At 66.6% G+C, this 16891-nt stretch overlaps 1 protein-coding gene across 1 annotated transcript in view; it reads right to left on the bottom strand.

Moving 5' to 3' along the window:
* The window catches only part of NBAS (NBAS subunit of NRZ tethering complex), a 99386-nt gene that overhangs the window by 56508 nt on the left and 25987 nt on the right, over positions 1-16891 (bottom strand). The window contains exons 15-29 of the mRNA XM_051974119.1: positions 16242-16499; positions 15915-16040; positions 15465-15616; positions 14871-15005; positions 14263-14341; positions 13592-13696; positions 13074-13210; positions 7593-7676; positions 6972-7125; positions 6142-6327; positions 5758-5931; positions 3674-3807; positions 2448-2510; positions 1420-1542; positions 449-551 (exon numbers count right to left, since the gene is read on the bottom strand). Coding sequence (XP_051830079.1) covers positions 449-551; positions 1420-1542; positions 2448-2510; positions 3674-3807; positions 5758-5931; positions 6142-6327; positions 6972-7125; positions 7593-7676; positions 13074-13210; positions 13592-13696; positions 14263-14341; positions 14871-15005; positions 15465-15616; positions 15915-16040; positions 16242-16499 — 2013 coding nt within the window. The remainder of the gene's footprint in view (positions 1-448; positions 552-1419; positions 1543-2447; positions 2511-3673; positions 3808-5757; positions 5932-6141; positions 6328-6971; positions 7126-7592; positions 7677-13073; positions 13211-13591; positions 13697-14262; positions 14342-14870; positions 15006-15464; positions 15617-15914; positions 16041-16241; positions 16500-16891) is intronic.

The raw sequence follows: 16891 nt of genomic DNA, 5'->3' as shown, positions 1-16891 counted from the left end.
CCGGGGCCTGCGAGTGCTGGAAACGGGGTCAGTCAGGCTGGGGAAGCGTCGGCTTTCAGCGGGAGGCGGCCGTCAGCCGCGTGGGTGCGGGCCGGAGCAACGTCCCCTGGACTGAGGGACAGCCGATGGCCTCAGAGCGAGCGGGGTCACCGGGGCAAGGGCCCCCAACCCGGCTCTGGCTGGCATCCGCCCACTGGGAGCGATTGCACACAAGACTTTGTGGCTGGATCCTCTGCCACAGAAACAGCTTCTGACCCAATGCCAGGAGGCCCGTTCCCCAGCGGGGGCCTGAGGGCTTGGGGGGAGGGGGGCGATTCCCTCTGAGGACTAAGAGAGGCCCCGGTTTGACGGCCAGCGAGCCCCCACCTCCCAGAGAACCTTCCTGGCCACAGACGAACGGGATGGGGGGGGCCGGGGAGGCTCAATTAAGGGAGAAGAACATAATGACCTCATAGCAAGTCTCTGGCTCCAAGCACGTGTAGACCGTCCGCTGCATGGCCAGCATGTCCTGCAGCAACATCTTCCAATGGGACTCACTGACCGGGGGCTGCCTGCAAGGGAAGACACGGGGCGTTTCTCACTGGCGGCCGATGGGCGCCGGGCCCCCCCTCCCCGGGCGGAGAAGAGGACCCGGAACAAAGGGACACTAAAAGAGGATTCGCTTTTCCAGAGGGAACCGGATTTTCAGGTGAGAAAAAACCAATCAGGGAAGGTCTGAAAGCCGGCCAGCGCCCCCCCTCATCTCCCCCCCTCCGCTCCCGGTACGGCCGCCCCCGCCCTCGGGTCTCCTTTCAGGCCTTCAGAGCCGAGCACAGAGAAGCAGCAGCCGCCAAAGGCACCCCCGGGGATGCCCCAGCACGTGTTTCCCATGGGGCCAGAGGGGGAGCCCTGACAGCGGCTGCAGAAGGCGAGGCCTTCAGAAGAGAAGGGGATTCTGGGAGACCGAGCTCCTCTGAGCCAACAAATGCCCTTTGTTTAAGCCGGTTCCACCCCTGGGAGGGAGAAGGGCCAACCTGGGACCCCCAAAGGCCTCGGCCAAGAACGGGGCCGTGGAGGCCCGTGGAGGCCCGAGGGAGGGGCCCGGGGAGACCCGAGGGCGGGACCAGGGGAGGCCCGAGGGCGGGGCCCTGGGAGACCTGAGGGTGGGACCAGGGGAGGCCCGAGGGCGAGGCCCGAGGGCGGGGCCCGGGGAGGCCCGAGGAGGCCCGAGGAGGCCCGAGGGCGGGACCAGGGGAGGCCCGAGGAGGCCCGAGGGCGGGGCCCGGGGAGGCCCGAGGAGGCCCGAGGGCGGGGCCCGGGGAGGCCCGAGGAGGCCCGAGGGCGGGGCCCGGGGAGGCCCGAGGGCGGGGCCCGGGGAGGCCCGAGGGCGGGGCCCGGGGAGGCCCGAGGGCGGGGCCCGGGGAGGTCGGGCTCACTCACTTGCGCCCCGTGTGCCTGGTCAGCCGGACCATCAGGTTGCGCGCCTCCTCCGCGTGCGCCTGGGTGTTTTTCACAAAGGACACGGGCTTCTGCAGGCCGTGCTTCTCCAGGAGCTCGGACACGCTGCGGACGACACGACGACAGAAGGGTCAGGGGGGCTGGGGCCGGGGCGCCCGCATCCAGGCAGCTGCCAGAGACAAGGCCCCGCAGGCCGCCATCATCCTGACAGAGCCACGTCGCTCTGGGCTCCGCCACAGAACAGAAAGCTTTAGGTTTGGGTCCGGGGGACCCAGGACCTTCCCTGCCCCCCAGCCCCTGAGGGGGCAGCCCGTCTCCCGCTCCGGGAGCCAGAGCCCTGCTCCGGACGAGGCACGGACCCAAGGGAAGCACACCCCCCTCCCCCACTAAGCCACCCCCCACCCAGGGGAGCTTTAAGGGGCCTCCTGCATCAAACTGGCCCACGGGCCGCGCTCCCGAGTTACACCGTGGAGAGAACAGGGACCCCAAACCCACCCCCCAGTGTGGAAAAGACGTGAACAGAACTAACACTCAGCCCTCCCTAGGCAGGACGTGGCAAAAAGGAAGGGCAGGGGGTGGGGGCAGAGGTCACGGGGAGGGAGGGAAGGAGGGAGGGGTGACTCTGGCTGAGCAAAGGGTCTGGAGGGAGAGCCTCAAGGGCAGGCCCTGCCAGCGCTCGGGAACAGCCTGGCTCAGGAGTCCGGCTGCCTCTTCTACGTGAACAGATTATATAAAAATATGAGGAAGAGACCCCCAAGGCCGTCTGCCAAGGCCCGGCGACCACGTCAGCCACAGGTTCCCCTGAGACCCGCTGCCTCCGGGGGCCAGGCCAGAGGGATGGAGGCGGAGGCAAACAAGTGGTAAAAGGGAGACATTAAGGGCGGCAGCGGCCGGCTCGCTCCTGCCACAAAAGCGCTGACGTTCGCGGCGGGGACAGGGTTTACGGAGGGCGAGGGATGGACGCCCGGGCACTCTGGCCCTCAGAGCTCAAAGGCGGAAGCTTCCCTTACCTGAGGATCCGCTCCAGCTGGTCCACCTTGTCATGCAGAGCGGCCGTCACCGGGCTTTTAGGTCTGCAAGAGGCCGGGGAGGGATGAGAAGGAAGTCCCTCCGCCTTTGCCAGGACTCAGGAGAGGCTTTCCGCTGTCCTTGGTGCTGATCCCCGGGCTGGCGGAGACCGCTCCCCTTTGTGCCCGGCTGCCCCCAGTCCCCTAAACTTCGTCTGGCTCTGCCTGAGCCCCCCCCTCCATGAGCACTTCCTGATTTCTCCCAGCTGCAAGCCCCCCTCCCACTGCCCCGTAGTCATTCTGTATACAGTCTCTGTGTATCTGTACATACACAGGCCCACACGTGGCTCTAAGCTCCATCTTGTACACACACGTGTTACACACTCTTACACACATGCACACACACACACGTACACGCACACATGCACACGCACATGCACACGCCAGAGCCTGGAAAATGGAAGCTCCCTGAAGCTAGAAATGGCTCCACTTTTCCCTGGTTTCCCCAGCCCTTTGCATGGCTCCTACAGCAGTAGAACACTCAAGAAATCCTTGTCAATTTGGGGAAAATCTCGAGGGAAGCAGACACGCGCCCAGAGGCCCCTTAAGAAGATCCCACCCCGGGCCTCCATAATCGTCCATGAATGACAGAAGATCTCGAATGCGTTCCTGCGGCCCAAGGACTCTGGGATCCTGTGGATCTCAAGGAGGTTTCAAGGTCAGTTCCCTGAATGACTTTTCTTGGCCAAAACGTCCCCATTCATTGAGCCTCCCCCGGATGTGGGGGCTGACTCCAGGATGCCAAGGAGAAGGGGGCAAGAGGCTGGCACTGCGTGGGAGCCGCCACCTGGGGCTCATCCTGGCGGATCCAATAAAATGGCAGAGGGGAGGGCGAGAGGGAGCTCGGAGACGGCAGAGTTGGAACAGATCTCACAAGTTGTGTGAGGGGGAAACCGAGACCTGCTGGGCTTACTCCAGGCCCTCGGAGGCGCATTCCGGGCCCTCTCCGCTCTGCCTCTAGCCAAGCAGCCCGTGGGGGCCTCCTTACCAAAATCACCCGCGTGACTCAGGAGGCCGACGCCGGCCCGAGCCCGGGGGTTCCAGCTTTCATCACGACAATCCAGCCGGGGAGCACTCGCGTCCGGCCTTAGTGCCCGGCTGACCCCACCCACACGCCCCTGCCCGACAAGCCACGAGCGGAAGGGCCGGCGCCCCCCGCGGACCCTCACCCGTATCCTCTCTGAGGAAGGCATTCCAAAATGTCATAGCAACAAGAGAGCTGGTCGTCGCGCTCGCAATGATAGATGCAGTCCAGGGCGATCTCCATCAGCTGGTCCTGGTCCGGGATGATTTTCTGCTGAAGCTGGAAAACAAGGCGCGCCGGACTCAACCCCAGAGCATCCGTCGATAGATTTACCGTCGGCTCGCCACCGGGGAAGAGCCCCGTCCGGAGACTCCGAACGAGTGCCATTCGTCAGCCGTAAAAACCAATCTGTTGATTTTTTTTTTTTTTTTTTGCTTATAGACTTTTGAGGTCTTTAATAATTCTAAATGAAATCTTGTTTTAATTACCGAACCAGTCAGAGAAGCTAATTTCTAACCTCTAAGCTTTGCATCTGCAGAAAACAGACTCTCCAATTTATGACCCACTGAGGATGAATTGGCTCAGGATAAGCAAAAGGCATTAAAATGGCAATTCATTAAAAGCAACGCTTCCAACCCTAAAGCCATCTTTTATGTGATTAAATTAGAAATGTATATATATAGCCTATAATTTCTGAAATTGCAGCAGCATATATTATAAACCTGTTGTTTTTTCAATTATTATTTATAAATCATTCATTTAAATACACAGCCCGGGATGGAAGAATTCAATCTGAAAAGGACTCTGGAACACGGCTCAAAATGGAACTAAAAGGGGCCCTGCCCAGAGCCGTGTAGGCACCGAGACCACCCCAGAGGCCGAGAAAAACGGCCGCTTTAGGCCGCTCTCTGTGAAGATGCAAAAGCATCACGGCGGAATCGTGAATCTCGAAGACGTTTCTGACAACGGTTAAATTAAAAAAGCCATAAATAAAGCAGCTCTCGGGGTAGATTTACTGTCCGGAGCACCGCAGGGGAGCTCCAGAACCGTTTTTCTAAAACCTTTGGCCTAAAGGAGGGGCCGGGAAGCATAGCGGCCCCTCCCAATTCTCCTGGTGCTCTCTGGTCCTAGTTCTCAGGAAAAGAAACAACCACAAAAAGGGCGGAGAGGACAAAAGAGATGGCCCTGGTTAAAAACAGAACGCAATGGAGAAGAGAAGGGCAAGTTGCCGGGGAAGCCCAACATGGTTCTGTCAGGGCCTGCCAGGAGAGAGCGCCACGGCGAGGGACGCCCACGGGGAGGAGATCCGGGGCCCAGGAAAGCAGATCGGGAGCATCACCCGTAAGCCCCTCGCAGCACGTGGGGTCGGAGGAAAGAGGCCCCAGAAAACCCCGACTCTCCCTCCCCGGCTCGGGCAATGACTGAGCTGAGGCCCCAGGAGGTCACATGGCCCGGCCCCAGGCCCCCACTGGGAAGAGGCAGCAGCAGGTCTCAACCCTCAGCCTCTGGCCCAGCTCTGAGGGTGGTGGGGGAAGAGAACTGGAGGAGGGGAGGAGGAGGGCTGAGAGGAGGGACGGAGGACTGGGAGAAGGGGGAGGAGGGGGATTGGGAGGAGGAGAAGGGAGAAGCAGGAGAACGGGGAGAAGCGAGATCAGGAGGAGCGGGGGAAGAGGAACAAGAGGAGGGGAAGGAGGAATAAGACGAGGCAGAGGAGGAAGACTGGGCTAGTCGGGGAGGGGGAGGCAGGAAGGTCAGGGAGCTCTCTGCCCCCCCGGAGGAACTGCCTCCCCAAGAGCCCGGCCCGGCTGCCCCCTAGGACACTCTGTCCCACTAGGACACAGGTGGCCTGCACGTGCCCGCACTGCCAGTGCTTAGCACACAGTAAGGGCTTAATAATCGCGCCTTCCTTCTGCCGGCACAGACTGTACGGAGCTCGGATGGGATCAGGGAGGCTGCAAAGCTGCGGAGGCTGCCAGCGCCTGCTCCGGGGCCCTGAGGGCTCTGGCCTGGCTCGGGAGGGGACAGGAGAATTACCAGGAAGCCGCTGCCGGCCAGGGGAGAGACGCGCAGCCCGTGAGGGCCCAGCTGTGGGGCAAGGCCCACGTTCCGGACGAAGAGCTGGGGACGCGCCACCCCTGCCCGTGGCCCGGGGACACCTGGGAGGGGTTTCCCTGGAAAAAAGGGCTCTGACGCCCCGGGAGGGCCCCTCCCCAGGAGCCGGCTACTCACGTCCGGTTTGGAATGCTGGAATATCTTCAGGGCCGGCCGGAGGTCCCCCTGGGCCACGGCCACCAAATAGTCCTTGAGCAGCTGGCCCGCCGCGCCCGGGGACCGCTTCTCGAACCGATGCAGGAGGGGGACCATCCACTGGTAGGCGTTGGTCACGTACTTCTCCTCCGAAGACTGCGAGCACAAGGGGATGCTGATGAGGGCGGCCGCCCATCGGACTGCCAGCCGGCCCCTCCCCTGGGACCCCCCCAGTGCGCAGCCACGGCTCCGGCCTCCCACGACCCAGGGGGCTGCCACGGAAACCGAGGAGGGGACTGCCCCAGCCCGGCGGGAGCTGCAGAGGGAGGGAGAGGGGGCTCGGGGACACGGGGGAGGGGGACCTACGCTGTCCATCAAGAGCCGCAGCTGGTCAATGGCCTTCATCTGCTGGAGGTCCCTCAAGGTCAAGGTGAGGTCGCAGCCCGCCTCGTACACCAGGGTCTCCAGGGTCACCAGGTCGTCGCAGAGCCGCAGGAGACCAGGAACGTTCCTCTCCATCCCGAGGCGGATGAGGGACAGGGCGCAGTCCACCTGAGAACGGAGAGGGAGGAGTCAGCGCGGGGGCCGGGCCCTCCCCACCAAGCCCGTCTGCTCCCCGCCTGCCGACAGGTTACCAAAGGGGCCGATCAGGGCAAACCCACCGGGGAGCCCCCCCAGGCCCGAGCAAACTTGGGGCACCCAAGGGAGTGACCCGATTGGGCACCCCCCCCCCCTGGCTCCACCCGGGCTAACCCTGCGCTTCCTGGCCCGAGACACTGAGGGAAGAGACGTCCCTGGGGAGGGAAGCGAGCTTCGGCCCAGCTACAGCCTCCAGGGGCGGGGAGAAAACCCCATCCTGGAGCAAGAGCCCCCGAGGCCGGGGAGGACTCCCGGACGCCCGCCAGACCCGAGTGCGCTTGGGGGCCCCCACAGACGGGCTCCCGGCCTGCCCCACAGATCATGCAGCACGCTCGGACCGAGCCAGCGCCTCCCCCCGGCCAAGGCCGCCCCCTCCGGGCTGAGCCCTGAAGGCGGAGCAGGTGCTTCCGGGCAGCGTTTTACTCGAGCCCCCCAGCCCCCGTAGGAGCGTCTGTTACAGGAGGCCCCGGAGGCGCTTGGGAAGCCCCCGAGGCAGGAGGGGCCGACAAGGAGCCCAGCCACACTCGGCCACAGGGAAGCCGCCTGGGGGCACTCACCTGGCGGGCATAGAGCTCGATCTCCTGGCCCCGGGCGCAGTACCAGTCGGTGACCAGCTCTATGGAGGGGCGGGCGGTGCGGTACCTCAGCAGCTCGGGCTGCGCCTCGTACAGGAAGCCCCCCTCGTCGGGGGGGCTCGGCTCCACCACCATCCTGGAAAGCAAGAGGGTGTGTGGGAGGCAGAGGCCAGCCGCAAAGCGACGTGGTGGCCTCCATGGGCCTCGGCCTCCCCGTCTCTACAATGGGCCCGTGCTGCCTCCGTGGGCCTCGGCCTCCCCGTCTCTACAATGGGCCCGTGCTGCCTCTGTGGGCCTTGCAGAGCTGGACAGAGAAAGGCGGGAGAAGCCCGAGGGGGGGGTCCCTGCAGCCTGCGGAGGGCCGGGCCCAGGTCGGGGCCACAATCGAGGTCAGGGCGAGCGCCGAAGCGATGCTCACTTTAACCCCGACAGCTTCCTGACATGGAGCGGCTCCAGGCCCTGCCCCCACCGCACAGCTGGGCACGGAGGCTCGGAGCCAGAGCCTTGCCCAGGGGTGCAGGAGCACTTGGGGGGGCTTGGACTGAGTTCGGCTCTGGTCAGCTCCCCTCCTCCCCACTCCCTCTCCCCCAGCCACGGACCTACCTGCACTGCGGCTCCTCGCACCAATCCTTCTCCCGGTGTTTCTGCTCATGCCACGGGACGATGGCCAAGGAACCGGCAACGACGCTTCAGGATAAACGTCGAGAGAGAAGAAATTAGGGTCTGAGAAGCGTTTCAGCGCCTGGTTTTGGGGGCCACGGGAGGAGACTAACGGTCGTAATGACATAAAATCCCCGACAACCCCAAGATCTGCAGGGCCCCGACACGCATCCACCCACTCTATTCTCCCAAGAGCCCGGGGGGGTGAGGGCGAGCCTGACGGGGGAGGAAACACGGCGCAGGGTGGCCCAGCCGGCCCAGGATTCCGGCCCAGTCTGCCGGACTCGGAGCCCCGGGGTTAGCAGAGAGAGAGTGAGAGGAGACGGTCCTGGGGGAGCCCAAAGCGGGAGCACAGCGGGCTCCAAGGGGGATGAGTCACCTTGAAGAAGGCCTGGGAGACTGAGTGGGTCTGGGGGCAGCCAAAGGGCACAGAACACAGGCCAGGGGGCTACAAACACCGGACAAGCAGGAAGGCACCGGTGGGAGTGGGCTTCCCGCCCCTAACGCCCGTCTGAAGGTGCCCTGGGGTGCTAGGGAGCCAATGGGGGCAGAGGAGGGATGCTGAAAGGCCGGGGAAGGACGAAGGCCTCAGCAGACAGGAGCGCCTTGGGAAGATCCGCAGCCGAGACCCCCGACAGCCCTCCCACCCCCATCAGGCACCCGAGTCCCGCCCGAGGGCCAACAGCCCGGTCCCTCTCCTCAGCCCCTGCCTGTCACTCCATCGCCCTCTTCCCCAGGGCCTCCCTTCTCCCGAGTCTCTCGGGCTGCTTCTCTTCCTGGCGACCACGTCTCCCCTTCCCTGGGGCTCTCCAAGGCCACGCGTCCAGTCCCTTCCCTGCGGCCGTGGGGGCCCGGCAGGCCCGTGATCCGGGCCCCACCTTCCCCAGGCGCCGTCCCGGCCAGCGGCCCCCCCCTCTCCTGCGCAGCATCTCTGGGGCACTTCTCTCCCGCCTCAGTTCCGCCCCGGGCTCGGCTCCGGACCCTCCCCACCCCCTCTCCAGCCGTCCCCGCCCTCTCAGCAGAGGCTCCGTCCCCCACGGCCAGACTCTGCTTGGCACCCGATGCCCTTCGGGGCCGGCTCCCGCCCCTTGCCAGGCTTCTCATGGTCTCTCCCAGACTCCTTCCCTGTCAACTGAAGGCGTCGGAGAAAAGTCTCAGGGTCACTCCCCAAGCTCTGGGATCCCAAGATTCCTTCCAAAGGGAAATGTGGAAGATCAGACGCGATGGCCGCGAGAAAAGCTGCTCCCAAAGGGCGCCATCGCTCCAGCACCAGCCTCTTTCCCTCGTCTGCGTAGCCCCCGCTCGGACGCCCGGTCTGGGCTCAGACAAGCCCCACCGATGTTAGAGAAGCCGCGAGGGCTTCAGAGGCGTCACGTGACCCGCCAGGAGCCATCCCGCCATTCACGGCCTCCGCCCAAGGAAGCTGTTACCGCCGATGAGGGGAGAGCGACGGCCGGGCTTCTGGTCGGCGCGGGCTGGGCCTCAGGGAGGGAAGTGGGCCTTGGAGGAGCGGGCGCCCCACAGCGCGGCTGCCGGCCCCTCCGTGACCCCTCTGTGACCCCTCCATGACCGCACCGGCCGCTCAGGGTCCAGTCGGAGGTCAGCGACAGCGACTCACAGAGCCCCGTGAGCGCAGGGAGAGGCTCCAGGCGGCGTCAGTGGCCACAGATTGAGGCATGACCCGGAAGGCGCCCGCAGGATGGCGACGGTCACGGGCGCTGCCCGGCAGCTTCTCCGGGGCCGCGAGGGCTCCGGGAGACCCAGTCAGGGCCAGGGGGCCATCACAGCCCGACTCCGCAGGATGCTGGGCTGCTCCATCTGAGTGTTTGGTCAACCCAGTTATTGAGAGGAGCATTAAGGTCAAAGTGGGCGATCCTGTGGCCAGGAGGAGTGCCCAGTGGGCTGGAGGAGCGCCCAGCGGGCAGGAGGAGCGCCCAGCGGGCAGGAGGAGCGCCCAGTGGGCATGAGGAACGCCCAGCGGGCATGAGGAATGCCCAGTGGGCAGGAGCGCCCAGTGGGCAGAAGGAACGCCCAGCAGCCAGGAGGAACGCCCAGCGGGCAGAAGGAACGTTCAGCGGGCAGGAGAAGCGCCCAGCGGGCAGGAGGAACGCCCAGCGGGCAGGAGGAGCGCCCAGCGGCCAGGAGGAGCGCCCAGCGGCCAGGAGGAGCTCCGAGAGCAAAGCGCGTCCTCCCCCCGGGGTGCTCCGTCTGCGGCAGACGCCCCCCTGAGGTTCCAGGCTGTAATCACAGAGTGATACGAACATGGGGTGCTTTGTTTTCTTTCTTCTTTTTCCCCGTTACCCCAAAAAGGGTCATTGAATTCATGCCGTATTTAATGTCAGCATAAAAAACTACGTGGGAAAACGGATCCTTGGTAACTAACGAGAGTTTCTCCTGCTTAATGGGAGCCTCCTTCCCGCCAGGGCCGCCTCAGGACGTTTCCTCCCTCACATCTCCCGACGTCAGGAACAGGGACAGGAGGCAGAAAAGCCAGCTGGGCCCGGGCGGCACCTCTGGAGCCCCCGAAAACAAAGAGGAGACGCACAGGGCCGGCCGGAAGCCCCGGAACTCGGCCAGGGTGCCCCCGGTCAGAGAAGTAAATCGCGGGTTCTACGACCCCCGGCAGTGAAACGCTCCAAGAAAGGCCCAGGCTCCCCAAGCTCGGGACACAGTCTCCTCTCACCCAGAGACACAAAGATAACGTGCTCAGGCAGCCCGAGAGCTCACCGGCAACCTGACAGGAAATGAAGTCGGCCAGCGTGGGGAAAGGAAGCCGGGGGTCTCAGGGCTCCCATCAAACAAAACAACAGCCGAGATTGGGGGGGGGGGGCCGCAGAAGGCCAGAAGGCGACCGCGCAGCCTCAGCCTGAGGAGAAGGGTCGGGAGCCATGGTGGCCCCAAGCCTGGGGAAGCGAGGAGGCCCCTCTTCTGTCCAGAGGTTGGGGAAAGGCCCAGAACTCTCCTCGGGAGGCCAGTGGAGGACGGTCAGAATGGGCTCATCCACACCCACTGACACTAAGACTTGGCCCCCCCTCTGCAGAATGAGTTTCAACAAGAAAGGCCGGCAGCCCGCGGCGAGCCCTTTTCTGGGACGGCGCTGAGGGAGGCGCTGAGCGAGACCCGCCGATGGGACCCCAAGCCCAGCCAGGGAGCGCACATGTGAATCCCGGGGGTTTCCCGCCCCGCGCTGCCGCTGAGGAGCGGCTCTCGGCCCCTCCCCGGAGCGGACGGTGACGAGGCCCTTGTCTGACATTATTCTGTGGCTGCCGGACCTTGACAAATCCCCCTTAGCCCACCAATTAAACACGGCAAGCCCCTCCCGGCCCACGTGGGGGCAGGATCCTTGACGTGTGGATCCAGCAGCAAGCAGGGCACAAACTCCCGGCAGCCGCTTTGGCTAAAGCAGACACAGCTAACCACGGAACAGACAATCCTATTAACGGACAGGACGCTGACCCGAGTCGGGAGTTCAAGCCCTGCCCACGACACTCACTCTCCCTGGAAACCTCAGCTGCCACGTGTCTAACATGGGAAAAATAACCTCTGCGACACGTTCCCAAGGGCTGCTGGGAGGCCTAAGAGAGCAGATCCAGGGCCCAGGAAGCGCTTTAAAATTCATGACGTCAGAATAAGGCATTGAAGGAGGGAGGCTCAGGCAGCCGGACCCGGAGGGCAGAAGGGACCCCGGGGGCATCTGCGCCCACCAGTGGTTCCTTCCCCTGGCCTGAAGAGGCCGAAGTGGCCCCTCCCAGAGCCCGGCCCCTCACAGAGCCCCGCCCCTCACAGAGCCCGGCCCCTCCCAGAGCCCCGCCCCTTCACATAGCCCCGCCCCTCCCAGAGTGGCCCCTCCCAGAGCCGGCTCCCCAAAGTGACGCAGCCGCCACCACCAGAGACCAAACACACCAGGGTCCTGCAGCAAACTGAGCCCAGGGTGGGGAGCAGCGCCTCCCCCCTTTTCCCCCTGGATCGTCTCCTGCCTCAGGGCAGCCCTCTCGGGAGGCCGCTCTCAGAAGGGCCGCAGCTGGGAGACCCGGCCCAGAACCAAGCCTGAGGCTGCCAAAAGCACACAGCGGGCGCCCCCGCGAGCCTCGGGCCCCAAAGCCCGTTCTCCTGCTCCCTGGCCCAGCCCCAGCCGGAGCTACCCCGAGGCTGCGCCTGCAGGACAGGGAGGGGCTTTCGCCCTAACACGGGCTTCGTTACAGCAACAGCGTGGAAAGCCGTCTGTCTGTATCCACGAGGGGGGAGGGGGGGGGGGGTGGCGCGGCCCGAGCCGCTCCGGATGTTAATTGAATACAGTGAGCCAGGGATTCCCGGTATTGCCGAGGAGCATTTCCAAAGTCATGAAGCCTTGGCTGCAAAGAGAGAGCCAAGAAATCCCGGGGAAAATGTCCCAGAGGCCGCTCAGCCCCGGAGGGCCCTTGCAGCCGGCTCAGAGCGAATGCTCCCAACGTGCTGCCCCCAACCTCACATCGGAACCGACGGGCTGGGCCCGCTGGGGGGCGCACGAGGGGGGCAGGGGGGCCCGGGGCCGAGAACACAGCAGAAAGCTCGGCGTGGAGCCTGGCCGGCAGCTCCCTCAGTGACTGTCCCAATGCTGGGCCCAGTCAGACCAAGTCAGAGGGAGCGACTCTGGCCCGGGGCTTCTGGGAGCTCACAGGGTCTCTCCTGGCCGGGCTGGCTCTGCCCGCAGGCTCTCACGCGCCCCTCGGGCCCAGAATCCCCCATCATCCCAGTCCTGACCTGTGCCCGGCTCCCATCCTACGCCGGACGGACGGCTCAGCCACCGCAGGGGTCGCCAACCCGACGCCACTCTGACCTACGACCTCACCATGGAGGGGCTCCCTGTGGGACAGGGCTCTGCGTCTGTGCAGATCGGCATCCACCCCACACACCCCAGGCCGGCAGCGAGCAGGAGAGCGGCCTCCAACCCCGGCCCGCCCCTCTGACTCTCCTGGCTCCGCCGCGTCCCTGATTCATGCGGTCACTGCGCAGGGGTATGCGGCGAGCGCCCCCCACCGACCCAGGGCAGGCTCTCAGGATGGCGCACCACTAAAAAGCCCCCCCAAAGCCCCGCCCCACGCCGCTCCCAAGCCCCGCCCCATGCCCCCAAGCCGCGCCCCACGCCGCCCCCAAGCCCCGCCCCATGCCCCCAAAGCCCCGCCCCACGCCTCCCCCAAGCCCCGCCCCATGCCCCCAAAGCCCCGCCCCACGCCTCCCAAAAGCCCCGCCCCACGCCTCCCAAAAGCCCCGCCCCACGCCTCCCAAAAGCCCCGCCCCATGCCCCCAAAGCCCCGCCCCACGCCTCCCCAAGCCCCGCCCCATGCCCCCAAGCCCCGCCCCACGCCTCCCCAAAAGCCCCGCCCCATGCCCCCCAAAGCCCCGCCCCACACTTCCCCGCAAAAGCCCTAGAGCCAAGGTCCTCACCGGGCTTCGGGGAGCAGGGCCGCGTACTCGTGCGGAGAGGTGGTCTCTGGGAAGTTGGAGAGCACGGCCAGGCGGTGCGCCAGCAGCTCGGCCCCGTGGTAGGTGAAGAGGATGCCCAGCGCCGGGACGTTGCTCTCCTGTGGCGAGAGTCAGGGTCAAGCACCAGCGGGGTGGAGGGAGGGAGGGAAGATAAGGAGGGAGGAGGGAGGGAGCGGGCGGGCCGAGGGGAGAGAAGGTACCATGGCAGGCCCTCATTAGGAGCCCCTCCTTGAGCTGCCCCCCCCCCTCCCCGAGTCCTCGAGCCACGTGTCTCAGGGAGGACCATGCTGGGGGAGGGGCGCCCCCTCCCTCATCTGGAGCCGGGAGCACGGAGGCCCGGCCCGTTCTCCTGCCCCGGACAGCCGGGCCCATGCAGTGATCCCCCCCAGGGGTCCGGAGCATGAGCGTCTGTCCCCCTCCCCCCGGCCCCCCAGGCGCCACGTCCCCATAAGCCCCCCACGAGCCCCAGAACACGGTACCCGGGCGTAGGTTCTCGCGGAGAGGACGATGTTCTGGTTTCTGAACCTCTTGAAGAACTCGGGGTCGTAGCTGGGCTCGGCCACCTGGGGCACGGCCAGGATTTCCTGGGGAACGGTGGCTCATGAGACGAGAAGGGCAATGGCCGTGACCCAGGTCAGCGGCCGCCGGGGGGCGGGGCCCCAGTGACCGGGGGGCAGGAGCCGCCCGACGCCCCGCCCTCCTCGTCACGGCGGCGAGGCCGGCAGGGACTCAGGGGCTCCCGAGTCCCAGAGTAACGGGCGGCTGCTCTCCAGGCCCGGAGACTGGACCCCTGAGGGCTGCCAGGAGACCGGCCGGACCGGAGGTCGGGGGGAACAAGCTGCCCCGGACTGGCAGAGCCCAGAGCCCGCAGACCCCCAGGCAGCCCCCGGTGACAGCCCCATCAGCTCCTCCTGAGGCCGGGGCCGGGCCAACCCAGAACCGTGACGCCAGGAGGCGGCCGCAGAGGCCACCAGCTCCCCCCCTCCCGTTCTACAGATGAGGAAACTGAGTCCCCCAGAATCACCGGGCAGGTCTGCGGGCGGCCGGGGTGACCAAGAAGGGACCGACCGCACGAGGGCGGGACCGGAGCAGGAGAGCGGGCTCCCAGAGCCCCCCGCGGCCCTGCCGGGCCCCTCACCGCGGCTCTCACCTCGTACGTGGCCAACCGGTCCAGGTAGGTCAGCAGCTTCAGGCGGCAGCGGCAGAGCTCCTTCTGCTCCAGCGTCAGCCTGCGCCGAGGGACCCGCGTCAGGCTGGGGGAGGGGTGGGGGAGGGGCCCAGGCGCGGGTCTTCCCTTAACAGGGGCAGAGCCCGGCAGGAACAAGCCTCGGGAGGGAACCATCTCCTTCCCCGGGGGTGACAAGGAATCGCTGGGGGGGGGGGGGGGGGGGGAGGGTGACACATGCCTCCGGACTCCGGCCCCCCACTGAGCCCCGGTGTCCCCCCGCCATGGAACAGCCCCCCCCCACTTTGGAGAAGCTTCCGGCCGCCCTCAGCGGGCTCCTGGACTCGGCTCAGCAGGGCCCGAGGGACCGGCCGGCCCGACCCCGGCTCAGAACGGAGGGAAAGGGGACTCCAGGTCCCCCCACAGGTTTCCACGGTCACCCAATGACTGGACAACGCCAGACCCTCAGTCTGGGCCACGTGGGGGGGGAGGGGCACCGGGAACCGACCCCCACAGTGAGAGACAAGTGGGACGGAGCCCCAGGGGCCGAGGTGGGAGGGGCCCAGGGCCCGGCATGAGCGCATGTGACTTACTGCCCGAAGTTCACCAGCCGGAGGAGATCCGGGCGCCCGGGCGCGCTGCCCTCCGCGCTTTCAGCCTCTCCCGCGGGCGACAGCAGGTCCGCATAAGGCACCTCGGCCACGTCGGCCTCCCCAGGCAGGATAAACCTAGAGGGAGGAGGGACCTCACAGCGGGGCTGACCCCCGAGATCCCCCCCTCCGGACCCACTGACTCCGCCTCCCGGACCAGCCCTGCTCTGGCAGTGCCCTGGGGTCCCACGGGGTCTCCCCCCTCTCCCTGATGGCCCTGACCCTCTTGTATGTAAAGTGGGGAAAGGGGACCTTGAAGGCCCGTCCCCGGGGCCACAGGCACAGCCACACAGACGGGGAAAGGCGGGCGCCACATCGTCAGCTGCTGCAGACCCCGGGGAGCCCGGCTGCGGGGGAAGCCCCCACCAAGGTGCCCGAGGAGCCCGGGGAGCCCGGCCGCGGGAGAAGCCCCCACCAAGATGCCCAAGGACCTCAAGGTGCCCAAAGACCCCGGGGAACCCGGCTGCGGGGGAAGCCCCCACCAAGGTGCCCGAGGAGCCCGGGGAGCCCGGCTGAGGGGGAAGCCCCGGCCCCCACCTGCCGTCGTCCTCGCCCCTGCCAATGGCCAGAAGAGCCTCGAGGTCGGTGCCCTTCAGGCCGTACTGCAGCAGCTCCTTGGCGGCCTCCACGTTCTCGGGGACTCTCTCCAGGCACTCGTGGAGAACCCAGGCGCGCTTCTTGATCTTGCTCTGGGAGCCAAGCGGAGACGCGGGTGACAAGAGGCCCCCGGGAGCGGCCCCTCCCTCTGCCGGCCGGGGGCCTCGGACACGCGTCCTCCTGGACAGGTCAGTGATGGGCCCAAAGCCGGGCCTGAGCCCAAAGGGGCAAGCGCCGGGACGGAGTGCGCTGCTTCCTCCCCCGCTGGTGGGGGCAGAAGAGGGCGGCTCCTCGGCCTGCAGGCACGTGAGCAAACACACCCACGGGCACATGCCCGCGGGCACACGCCCTCCCTGCCCCCAGTAACCGCCCCCAACCCCGCCCCCTCACCAGGTAGTTCTGAATCGAGGCCACGTTGACGCTGGACTTCCGCCATTGCCGCTGGTAGACCAGGTCCGTGTCCAGCCCGTAGGCCTGCGCCAGAGACAAGGCCTCCGCGTACTCCTCGTTCTCGATCTTAGACGAGAAGCGCCCGCGTCAGTAACCCGCGCCCGCGCCCCCGCGCCCCCTGCAGCGTGGCATTCGGCGCCCCCCGGCCGCAGCGGGAGGCGGGCAGATGCAGCCGGACAAAGACCCCCCCGGCCATGTGCCCCCCCCCGCCGTGCCCGAGCACCCCCCCTGGCCTTGGAGGGCACCTAGAGCTCCCTCTGTGCCCACCTTGCGCTGGTAGAGCTCCTCGGGCGTGGTGGACCGCAGGCTGACCAGACGGTAGCTCTTGGTGAGGGCGCGCGGGCGCTTCCGCGGGGGGGCGAAGCGCTCCATCTCCGTCACGAAGTAGAGGCCCTGCTGCAGGTAGCTGAAGTAGCGGGCCCTGGCGGACGTCTCGTCCTCCGAGTCCGAGTCCCCGTCGGCCTCCTCGCCCTCCCCCGGCCGGGCCTCCATGCGGGGCCTCTTGGCGGCCAGCCGGACCTCACACTGCGGGAAGGAGCGGGCGCGGGCCGTGGGAACCCGAGCTCCCCAGGGAGGGGCAGAGCCCGCGAGGAGACGGGCACCTCCCAGCAGGCGTGAGGGAGCCTCAGCCTCCGGGCCGGTGCCAGGAGGCACCCCTGACGCCTCCCCCAAAGCCCCGGGACTTCAGCTCCGGGCGTGGCTGCCCCCAAAGGCTCTGTGGCTCGGACCCGTCACAGTTCCCGGGCCCCCTGCGGAGGGGTCCGAGCCTCCAGGACAGCACGAGGCTGCTGGGCATTCACGGGCCTTCCTGAGCCACCCCGTGCCCGTCCCCCCCCCCAAGCCTCCTCCTGGCTGCCCTGGGCACTTCTCTGCTTGCGCCCTAAACCTCCCTTCTCCCCTCTGAGCTGCCCCCGGCC

This window comes from Antechinus flavipes, chromosome 2, assembly GCF_016432865.1.
Source record: "Antechinus flavipes isolate AdamAnt ecotype Samford, QLD, Australia chromosome 2, AdamAnt_v2, whole genome shotgun sequence".
Classification (NCBI taxonomy): domain Eukaryota; kingdom Metazoa; phylum Chordata; class Mammalia; order Dasyuromorphia; family Dasyuridae; genus Antechinus; species Antechinus flavipes.
Note: the sequence above shows the minus strand (reverse complement) of the source record. Positions and strands in the feature narration are given on the sequence as shown.